This window comes from Cetorhinus maximus, chromosome 22, assembly GCF_964194155.1.
Source record: "Cetorhinus maximus chromosome 22, sCetMax3.hap1.1, whole genome shotgun sequence".
Lineage (NCBI taxonomy): Eukaryota > Metazoa > Chordata > Chondrichthyes > Lamniformes > Cetorhinidae > Cetorhinus > Cetorhinus maximus.
This window is the reverse complement of record NC_135900.1, coordinates 38719237-38731563: the sequence shown is the minus strand read 5'-3', so window position 1 is coordinate 38731563 and position 12327 is coordinate 38719237. Positions and strand designations below refer to the sequence as shown.

The window sequence follows — 12327 nt, the reverse complement described above, 5'->3', positions numbered from 1 at the left end:
TATTCAAGTAGATTTATTCAAGGAACTAAGACATAGATATATATATACACACATAAATTTCAATTGGACAAAGGCTTTAAGACTGGCTTTGAATCACAGAAAAGGAATTTCTGGCCTTCTGAACAGCAGCAACCTCATTATCTCTAAAGAGGAGCTAATGCCCCTGTGACTGCAGAGATTAAATCCCAAGAAGTTGTACAAAGACCATTTACATTTCTAAGGCCAGGCTCTGGCCAATGGAGATGATCTTTCTGTGAGGACAAAGGACACTGAAACCTCTTCTTGAAATTATTAATGGTTGAAATATTAACCATCTCAAGGATCCGGGCAAAGCATATACGTCCTTTGTCCAACTAAGGTAGAGAAGTAGTAGTCATGTCACATGACACCATCCGCAAGCTGCTAGAACGTGTTATATTACCTTGTGGATCTGAAAAGGACAGACTGCCATTTTCCATCTAGGAGGCAACAGCAGAAAAGGGCTCTGTCCAGGTTTTTGAATACTTGGCTCCCCACCTACACTGATTTCTACTGGAACTTCAGAATGTCTGAACCAGCGCCTAAAAGACGAAATCATCTCCACGGGGATAATTTTTAGCTCGTTGGTGGGCATGTAAAATGACGCGCAATGACATCAGGCGAGCATCTTGACGTCATCGCACACTCATGCGATATTTTGGTCGGCGGGCACGCGCCAAAGTCAGCAGCACGCCCACCGACAATTAAAAGGCCTATTAAAAAGGTAATTGAAAGAAATTTTTTGCTGCCCATCCAACCTTACAGTTGACGGGCAAGTGAAAAGGCCAAGAGGCCTTTGCATTTTTTAGGAAACCACATCCACGGGTGGGATGAGGTTTCCAACAGCAAATAAAAATTTTAAAATTTAATTAATAACATGTCCCTGCTAATGTAACAGAGTCACATGAGGGGACATGTTTTATAACACTTTAGAAACCTTTATTTTTTATTTTTAAAAATTTTCATCTCCCTGAGGCCGCTCTGTGCATGTGTGAAATTCATGCTCGCCCTTCTCCCCCCTGCACCCCCCCGTGCACCCCCCTCCCCACCCCCCCCCGCAGGTAGCGCAGAGCACTGCCACTCACGTTTCACGCTGGCTGAGCCTTAATTGGCCCACCAACATAAAATAACGGTCCAGCCTCGATCATGGGCGTCTTCCCGACTGCCCAACGAGGGAAAAATCCTCCCCAATGTGCCTATCCCATTTTGGAAGTCATCGCTATTGGAAAAGTAGATTATCCAGCATCTATCTTCAACCTGCTGACTCTGTCAAAGAATACATCATTGGGCTTTGATTCTGGACTCTGAACTCACATGAAACAATAAATCTTATTTTCGCTGTGATCTTTGTCCTGTACCTCTTTTTTTCCCTTATTCCTCTTTTATTGTACGAATGTACAGGGGGCTACGTGGGGACACCTCTCCCCCATTTTGAGTGTGTGTAAAATAAACTAACCCTTTTAGTTCACCCTATCTTGAGTTTTCTGTGGGGCAATTAATAGAAATTGGAACACACTAAAACTGAGAGGTTAGGAAATATGCCACTACCTACAAAGGAGGAAATCAAAAATCAAAAACATCTCTCTGTTTACAGATGGGCGGTGAGAGGAGAAATCGGGGCTGTTTAAATTAACCTCCCTCCTGTCTGCTTTCCCTCCAAAAATATTCTCCTATTTTGTTGTATTTCTTGTTTCAGAACATCTTAGGGGTCATCTTCAAAAAGGGAAGTTATCTCCACATTCCTCTTTCACTCTATTATTTTTGCCAGAAAAGAGCATCTTCAAGAAGCAAAAGAAGCACTGTGCAGGAGGCATGAGTAGCTGTCCTCAATATCAACACAGCTTGTGAAAATGGCACCAAGCAACTTGAGCATCATTCAAACAAGGTGTTCCTCAGGATAACATCTTTGGCCCATCTAGCTGCTTCATCAACAATTTTCCATACGACATATGGTCAGGATTGGGGCTATTTGCTTTAAATCCACAGTTCCCTGCTTCCACTGATAATAAAGTTGCCCATATCAATGTACAACAGGATTTGGACACCATCCAGGCCAAGGCTCACAAGTAGAAAGAAATAACCTTCAGCAAAATGAAAAATCCAAAAGAATGTAATTGCTTTTGTTTATGTAATCAGCAGGTTTCAAAATACCTGTCTCTATTCCAGAGAACCATAGGAGTTTACAGCACAGTGGGGCATTTATCCTATTTTATCTGTGCAGGCCTTTTGCTAGAGCAAACCAAAATTAATCTTACTACTATGGTATCTTCCCGTAGACTCTTATCATTTTCTGTTTCAAATGTCTATCAATTCTCTTAAAAGGTGCCATGATATCTATCTCAATTACTGTCTGTGGTGTAGTATTGCATGCTCAAACAGATCTCTGCAGTAAGAAATCCCTAACCTTTTCAGAATTTCCTTTTCATTGTTTGGACTACTTCAGCATTTACAATGCTAAGTAACAGTTTATTTGATAAGGCAATATCATAATTCTATAATTCAGTGCTCAACAAAATTATTTGTTCATCCAAGTTATTTGAAGTTCCTTCTACTTATGTCTTTTGGTCCTTTTATTCTGTCTTTTATATAAAATATCCTCTATAGTCACCTCATCAATTCCACTTTACAAAATTTTAGATTTTATATTCCCACATTTTTCCCTAAAAAGTGCAGGTTATGGTTCCTTATGTAAGCTCAACTTCCTGGCATTGTGATTTGACACAAAGAATCATTAGTCTTCTCCAATTCTTTTTTACTGTCTCCTGCATCTCATATGTCGATGATACCTATTCAAAATGCCCAATAGAGCAATTAAAACATTTTTAAAAATTGTATTCCATTTATTAATCTCTTTGGAACACTATTTTAATTTGCTTTTTCAACAGCTTCCCTTTATGATAATACTTTTTGATTTTCAGTCAACCATTGCAGCTACTCATTTTTATAAATCTGCACAGTGCAGCCTTCATTTCATTATATTTGCCATATTTCGTAAATATAGTACAAGTTTTTAAATTTTGTTCACTATAATAAATGCCTCGCATCTGGTAGCTTCAATGTGCTAAAAAAAAAACCTATAAAAAGTCTACAGGCAAAAAGTAGGGCAGAACCCGTGCTGAAACAAGCTAAAAGACACTCTGGTGAAACAAGCAAACTAGAGGTGAACATAGATAAGGTTGGCAAATAAGGTCCTAGAGTATTTTTTCACTACCATGACAGTAAAAGTGGCGAGGAGCAAGTGGAACTGTAAACAGTAAAGTGATGGAAAGAAAAAGATAATTAATAGTTTTCTGAAAGTGTTGATCAAAAGGAAAATATTGATTTATCAGTTACTCTAGTACAACAGATATCCTAGATAATTATGAAATCATTTGGAGTAGGTACCCAAAGAATCTTCATTCTCTTTCACCTAATGCACTGGCTGCATCAAATTGTACACATTCGCTCTTGTCTGTTTTATTTATCATTAGGTGATTAGTTTCATCTGACAGACCTTCTAAAAAAATAAGGTGAGTACTTACTTTAATAGTGCTCATCTCATTTATAAATAGATATGCTGTTAAGAGAAATGACAGTTGCCATGAAGTTTGATGAGCTCATGTTCAAGCAACTGCCTTAACCAAAATAATCCTTAAATAGCCCCACATGTTGCCAGGCCTATGGGTACCAGCGTAGCTATTCTTTATCTCTCCTCCTCCCCACAAACTCAGGAGACAAAGAAACCTTAAAATATAACACCAGTCTACAGCAGGGTCAAAACAGTGAGGAAATTCACCAACTCAGAAACTTAACTGGAAAAAAATTTAACAGCTTATGAGGAACAGTGAGAAGTAATATTCATGTCCAAAGAATTTGAGAGCACATTTTCTTGATCAGGAGTACAGCACTCAAGAAGTTAGACAAACATGCTGATTATTTTGTAGTCTCGCGAGTGCCAGCAAAGCATCACAAACCTGGGAAGCCAAATTTGTCACTCAATTCTAACAAAGAGCAACTCGATGAGAAATGTATTCAACCTATATTTTGTGAGTACAAACAAACAGAACACTGACAGGCAAAGACACAGGTTGGAGTGCTGAAATTTGGAGACAGGCCATTTCAGGGGTAGAGATGTGTTGGGTGGAGCTTCTCCCTGACACATGAATGCAACATTGACCCATACCAAAGCCCATAGTCAGAGGTATTTGCTTATTGTAGTAAGGTGTCCACATCAATTTTGATGCCAATGAAGCACCTGTCTCAGCTGAGCAAGGGCAGAAGGCTGGAGAAGGGATTTTTCAGTGGCCCCAGTCACAGCGTAAATGGACTGGCATTACCAATCCAAGAACCACACTTCCAAAAATGGCACAGGGGTCCATTAATAATAATATTATCAATTTAGAAATAGTCTATTTCTCCTTGAAAATCACTCAGCCTTTCCTCAATCAAGCACATTGGGCAACTCTCAGATGCATTCACCAAGGGTGGACTAACCCTAACACAAGAATGATATTCCTAAATTAGATGACATTCTCACAGAAGGCAGATTATTTCTTTCCAACAATAAGCAAACTCCAACTCATCTAATATGACTCATTCCACTACCTTAAAATTAAGCATTTCCCTCCAACCACACTCCAAAGATTGTGAGCATAAACAAACCCTCCAAGAACTATATGATCAATCTTCCCAACAGATCTCCAGCTTCAAGCACCACATCTGTGTCTAAGTCAATGCTCAACATTCAGGATTGGTGCAGTCACTGTTAGCTACAAGAAGATGCCTTCTCTCATTGTTCAAAGCAGGGCCATTCCCAAAATAAATATCTGGTCAAAATAATCTGTAGGTCAAAGCAGTCAAAGTGAATGTTAAGACTCCGCCAGAACTCATGACAATAAATAATCTTGCAGTCCCCAAGGACTTCTCCTATGTACAGACCACCTCCAAAAGGAGATCAAGATGAAACCATAAAGTAGCAGCACTTCTGATGCTCCACAAAGAGCCACAAACCTGCCTCGTGGTTAAGTGAGGTTTTCAGTATCCTCATACCCAGATATCAGTCAGGGCAGGGTAAAAATGCCCTTTCCTGAAGCATATTTCTACTACAAGTTGTTGTGTAACAAGGGCCAGAAAAAAGGCAACCCTGCTGTAGCTAGTGGCAGAACCTAGAATGGTATATTCCTGGCAGGGGCCATTAAGTAGCCACTGCCAAGTTTGCAATCCCTATTAAAGACAGCGGCCACCACCCTCAAGGGCTGCTGACCCAATCAGAGGGCCAGTAGCTATGCAGCCTTCAATGGCGAGGCACCAACAAAGAAAGGTAAGTGGGGTTCAAGGATGCTGGGACAGGCAGACAAGCCCTGGTGATTGAACAGAGAAAGAGGTCACTGAGGACAGGTGGTGAGCCCAGGACCATGGAGTTCCCAAAAAGGCTGAGAGGCTACCAGATTTCACTATACCTGGTGACAGGGCTCCTGGCATAGACAAAATGTTCATGGGGGCTGGAAGTGGCTCTTAATTGGCCACTTAAGTGGTTCAGTTGAACTCTCAGTGGGTGGTACATCTGCCACCTTTCCCGCCACCGGCAAAATGGCATAGCAGTGGGAAGACGGCAGGCACTCTCCGACGCCTTCCTGTGCCAGCCTTCCAGCCTCCCAAGTCCTTCACCAAGTGCCTGGTAAAATTCCAGCCAAGGTCTTTTGGATTAAAACAGTAATGCTCCACAATCAAAAGACTCAATAATGTACTTAAGGCGACTTGGGTCTGGAGGTGCAATTGTAGTCTGAGTCATCACCGTCATGGGATTTGTCATGTGACTCATAAGGTGATTCCTTTGTTCTCTGAGATCTGGTAAGCAGCAGACTACTGCAAGGTAAGTTGTTTTATATGCATAAATAAAACGTTGATACTCTTTATGATAACTCATCCCTACGTCTACTATTTAGAGGTACCGACAGAGCGACATGGTTCCTGTCATGACTGCATGGGTCCGCAAGTGAATTCAGAACCGAACGAAAATTACTGACCCGGAATCTCCATCATACATTTCAGACCAAAGTTCAGAGAAAATAAATTCGGTCTGAAAAGACAGTTTTCAATTTAACAAACTATGGACACATTTGCGCTTAGTTTACAGTCACAAAAAGTAGAACAGTTTCGATCCTATCAAAATTAATGGAAAATAGGTTGCCAGAGGAATTGATTCCTCTTAGCTGGCACTTAACTAAAAAACAACTTTGGGAAAGGGAAAGACAAGAAGGAAAAAGCCTAGATTAAACAACGCAATAGGACAATAGACAAGCAACGCCTTATTTTGATGCAGGGAAATTAATTATATTACAGTCTTCAAAGAAAACAATTTTCTGCTGCATTTAGACATTTATTTTCAAAGGATACATTTATTTGCACCAAAGCTTACATCGAAACAAGTTGCATCATTGGGAGAAATAGGTACCCTTCATTGGCTTGTTCTTCAAAACATTTGCTCCTATAGTTCTAAGAAGTTTTCACAATGAATGATATCTATGGTCAATCTTGTTTGATTACTAGCAGTTGGGACGCTTCGTGGCCCTCATTGTTTTATTTTGCCACCATTTTTATGAATTCCCAGAGCACATGTTTATACTAACATGGGACCGGTGTTGGGAAACAAGTGCCTCGAACACTTCCTAGACTACTCAGTATCAACCCGTACATGGATGTGCTTTTCTAAAACGTGTCAATACTTACACAGCGAAGTGATACATAAAGCACTTCCAGCCGGTGGGTCTTTCTAAGAAGTTATACACATCTCCCTGCATGCTGGTCTTGGTCAAGTAAGGACTGTAAAACCGAGTCGACAAGCTGTTTTTGCGCGTCTCCGAGGCGGCCATGGATGCACTGTTCATCGGAAGGGTTGAATCTGGAGTGTCCGCCTCCGGATTGCAAGGAATGCTTGATCCATTATTAACCATGACATCTTCTTGCTCAAGTGAAACTGGAGAATAGCGACTGTCAGCCACATCCTCCGCCACTCCCAAAAACGGAGATTTTTGGTGCCCGTTGACAGTCATGTCAAGTTGGGAACTTGAGTTTTGTACTTGATCCTGGAGATTATACATGGGGAATCCAACCGATGCACCATTGAGGTACGACATCCCAGCCTTTTAACTTCGATTCCCGGTAGAATTCTCAACTGAGGCAAGAAATTGAGCCGTTTCTCCCTCGGGATACGTGCGGTCACTGGGTGTGTGTCAGTTACACAGTATTAAAGGGCTGGCTTGGGCTTTCATCGGAGCAATCCGGCAAATCACAGCTCAGTGCCCTGGAAATCAGATTAAAAAGATGAAAGAACAAATGTTGCTTCTCTCGTCAGTGATCAACACAAGCACTACAGCTTCCAGCAATTGAAAGAAACGTCAATAAGTGAAAGACAACCTGCTGTTTAGTAAGGAGATGGGATCAGATCATTAATCTACGCGCAAGTCAAGCAGAAAGAGATAAAGGGGAATATTAATATCAAATAATTCAATTCCACATAATTTACTAACGTGTCTAACGAGCAAGATGCATTTTAAGGAACAACCAAACTAAAACAAACTCGGCGCGCTTTTGTTTGCAAATATCAGTGAAAGCTGAATGGAAAACAAATGAAGTGTCCACATGAAGTGATGTAAAGGACCATTCTTCTTTTCAAATAGTTCCGCCTCTGTGCTAAACGGGCTGTTTTTTTAGATTCTCAGATTTCAATGAAAAAAATGCAAACAGCAGCCTAACACCTGGCTTCTCTGGTTGTCAAGGAATGAAACGTTAACATCTTTCAGTCGGCGCTGCAATGGATGTATCGCCTTCTCACTATCCCTGGGTCTCTCACTGACACCACACCACACGCTCCGATCTCACCTGCTGCGTCCGATGAAGTAACCCAGTGCCGGCGGTGGCTGCGCCCAGTTTATACCGAATGCACTAGCGAAGCACACACGGCGGGTGGGCGGCGCCCGCTGCTTATCCGACAAGGCGCTCACACTGGCTTGTTCCAGTCAGTGGGAACAGCCGGTCCTGAGAGAGCGAGCTCACCCACACTGAGTGACCTCACACACCCACCTCGCAACTTGCAAATCTACCTGTCATTGCAATCTGCGTCCACCGCTTGGTTTTTAAAGTTACTGTACTTCAATATAGTGACGCTTGAAATCTTTGATGCTGTTTATCACCGTGAACTGGCTTTGCCCATTTCTTTGGTGTTGGCCCCTCTGAGTTTATTTACCTGTGTAAAGCGATTAGTTCCTGCTCAATGGTCTATACAGCTATCCCTACCAAAAACCGGTGTGCTAAACGAAAATGTGCTAAATTTTCCCACAAGATAACATGTAATAAGGGTGGGTTACGATCCTGACCTGTAATTTTTACATTAAAAACTTTTTTTTAAATTTAGCATTGCTGGACAAAGAGAAATGCTGTTGCTGTTGAAGCTTTAGGTCTTGCACTCATCAGGACAGACGCAAGAATGCCAAATTTCAAAAGGAGCAACAATTTATACAGCGTGTGAAAAGGGTGATTTTTTTTGGCAAGTCAATTCTGATTGTTCAAGGCTTTGCCATAGAGAATGCACCAGGGAACTATTGTCCCCCACACTGAGTTTTGCAAGCATGGTTGGTTGCGTAAAGTCTATTACAAACAGCCGGTTCAATGCCAGACACATAGGCCCTTTGTCACAATGACAGGCAGATTGTATCAAACAGCACTGGAGAGTCAGAAGAGGTGGGGAGCAGGAAGGTGGAAGGCGCTGAGTGGGAGAGTTAGAAAGAAGGCTGTTCGCAATAGGCAGAGTACTGACTGTACTCATCCAGCTCATGCTTGCAAAACTCAGAACATAATGTTTAACATTAGATGTGATTCTGCAATTGGGCAGCACATGCTGAACAACCCTGAGTGTGCTAATAATTACACCAACAATTAAAGATTATCAGCCTGGCTCGCAAATGTCTCATTTATGCTTGCTAGAAACTACATATATTCATATACCAGGACCTGTCCTCTGCAGGTAAAAGGAACATGTACAGGCATTGCGCCTTTTGAATTAAATAATACTCAAGATATGTACTACCAAGGAACTAACTATTTTCCTTTCTTCTTTCATAGGTTGTGGGTATCACTGGCAAGGCCAGCATTTGTTACCCATCCCTAATTTCCCTTGAACTGAGTGGTATGCTAGGCCATATCAGAGGGCAGTTCAGAGTCAACTACATTGCTGTAGGTCTGGAATCACATCATGTGATTTCCTTTCCTACAGGACATTAGCAAACCAAATGGGTTTTTAAAACAGCAACTTCATGGTCACCATTACTGAGACTAGCTTTATATTCCAGATTTATTAATTGAAATTCAATCCCACTAACTACTATAGTGGAACTTGAACCCATGTCCCCATACCATTAGCTTGGGCGTCTGGATTACTAGTTCAGTAACATTACCACTACACCACATCTCCCCAACACTATGCCAGCGTCTCCTCTACTGGCTGTCTTGAAGCTAATTGGCCCCAAAATCCATTTACTAACTCTTAACTTACAGTTCTAACTCTTTCAAATTACCTCCTGTGTGCCGCTTCCCGCCTCCAATTTGCCACATCTACCGACTCTCCAACTCATCATCTCTCCCACTAAATGGGATAGATTTTGAACAGATCTAGCATCTCAAGACTGGGCATCCTTTAGGTTGTGTGGGCCATCAGCAGCAGCACAATTGTATTCAAATACAATCTGGAACCTCATGGGCATCGTGCTTTCCCAACACACCCACCTCCAAACCTGCCTCTGCCTCAGGTTGATCAACCCAAGGGATAAACAAGTTTGGATTTGGCTGTAATGGCCCACTCTGCTTTAACGAGGGCTTTAGTCTATGGTTAGCAATTTACAGGTCATCCTAATTAATTGTCTTCAAACAATCTGCAAAGACAAAATGTAAACAGAAATATTAAAATTTCACAAGTTTCTATGAATATTTCAGCTTGGTCATTCAGTTTTAAATATTTTAAAGAGAAAGTTGGCACAGTAGCTCAATTTCCTTGTCTTTCAATTTATCAACATTAAACTAATGATTGTTCTTCTGAACATTTTATTCCTCCATATATACTTCCTCTCTCCCTTCTAATCACTATTTCAAACTCGAACTTTTTCATTCCTTCCCATGATTTAAAAAACATGTAACTCCATAGCATCTTTTATCTTCCCTTCCTCCTGCTTTTAAAATCTAAAATTAGTACCATCTACTTTCTACTTCCTGGGGCAGGATTTTTAGTTCAGCATCAGAATCAGTCCCCTGAACATATAAATAATGAAAATTCTGTCCAAATATTTTTTAAAAATTAATAACGGAAACCTCATCCCACCCTTGGATGAGGTTTCATCAAAAAGGCAAAGTCCGCCTGGCAGATTCACCTGTCCACCAACCATTAGGTTGGATGGACCATGAAAAATCGGAGTCAATTGGAACTTTAATGGGCTTAATCGCCCTCTTAATTGTCGGCGGGAGGGCTTCCGACTTTTGCGCGTGCCCACCGATTGAAATATTGCGCGAGTGCGGGATGATGTCGGGACACTTCCCCGACACCATCATATGCCATTTTAAGCTCGAATGGGTCGGGCGCGCACCCGCATGCCAAGCTAAAAACTCTGCCCTTGATTTATTTATTCTCATACTATTTAAACTAGGGAGGGGGTAGGAGAGGAACTCCACACAGTAAGTCAAAAATTGTGAGGAAAGGACCAGCAGGAGACATGGACATGGTGGGGCTGGTTACTGAAATAAGCATTCTCTACACAAATGTTTGTAAAATCTATGCAGGTTTCCACCCCTGCCACAGCAACCAAACAGCTCTTATCAAAGAATGACATCCTATGTGGCTGTCACAAAGGTAAAACTTTCCTTCCTCATCCTTCTCGATCTGTCTGCAACCTTTAACACAGTTGACCATATCATCCTCCTCGAATGCTTCGCCACTGTCACTCAGCTGGGTGGGACCGCTCCCACCTGATTCCATTCTTAATGTCTAGCAAAGCCATAGAATCACTTGCAATGGCTTCTCTTCTTGACCCGCACCATTACCTCTGGTGTCCCCCAAGCACCTATCTTTGGCCTTTCCTAGAATCATAGAATCACAGAATTGTTATAGCACAGAAGGAGGCCATTCAGCCCGACACATTCGTGCTGGCCCTCTGCAGAAGCAATTCACCTAGTGCCACTCTCAGCCTTTTCCCCATAGTCCTGCACATTTTTCCATTTCAAATAACATCCGCTGCTGGATGAGCAGAAATTTCCTCCAATATTGGGAAGACTGAGTCCATTGTTTTTGGTCTCTGTTCCAAACTCCATTCCCTAGCTACTGACTCCATTCCTTTCCCCGGAAACACTCCAAGATTAAGCCAGTCTGTTCGCAACCAAGGTGTCACATTTGATCTCAAGACAAACTTTAACCACAACCGCACCATCACTAATGCTGCCTGTTTTCACCTCCATAACATTGCCTCTGTCTCAGCTCATCTGCTGTTGCTACCTTCATTGGTGCGTTACCTCTAGACTTGATTATTCCAAAACACTGCTGGTTGGTCTTCCACATTCTACGCTCTGCAAACTTGAGGTCATCTAAAACTTTGCTGCCCATGTCTTAACTTGCACCAAGTCCCGTTCACCTATCACCCTTGTGCTCTTTGATCTACACTGGCATTCAGCCCGGCAAGGTGAGTGTCCTACAACTCTCACTTCCCTAGCATTCTCCTTCAAAACGTTCCTCTGACTAACAGACTTTGTTGTCACACATTCCGTTCTCTCCAGCCTCCTCTTAAAATCTCCATCTCAATAGACAACACTCACACTCACTCTCATCCTATTGCCCTCTCACACCCATTCCTTACAGTTACCCTCCCACTTGGCACATAATTGTTACTCATGTTGAATTGATGTAATCATATATTAAATGTTATAATCTGCACTATGCTAAATTGGAACCCAATGTTACCTATGTTTAGCATTAACTCATGTCTTTCATTTCCCACAAGTGCATTGAACGGTGCTGATAGAGGAGATGAGGAAAGACCTGAGGAGTCTGCGGAGGAGGAAAAGCACTCCAAGGATGCACCGTCACATGACTTCTGCACACCCTGTGCCAGTACAGACTACAGTAGATCCAACATCTCAAATAGATAGGGTGGCACATGGTGAGCAGCACATCATATGAACAGGAGCAGCTGCTGGAGACAGAGACAGAGTAGGAAGTCCCTGTCGGAGGTTGCAGGACACTTCAAACTGTGCTTGACTGGACATAGATGCTGAGTTTCAGGGGTCGTTCACCAA

At 42.0% G+C, this 12327-nt stretch overlaps 1 protein-coding gene across 1 annotated transcript in view; it reads right to left on the bottom strand.

Annotated features, from left to right (window-relative positions):
* kcnq1.2 (potassium voltage-gated channel, KQT-like subfamily, member 1.2) overlaps positions 1-7133 on the bottom strand; it is an 877535-nt gene extending 870402 nt beyond the window's left edge. The window contains exon 1 of the mRNA XM_078568568.1: positions 6727-7133. Coding sequence (XP_078424694.1) covers positions 6727-7133 — 407 coding nt within the window. The remainder of the gene's footprint in view (positions 1-6726) is intronic.
* Positions 7134-12327: the final 5194 nt, after the last annotated feature.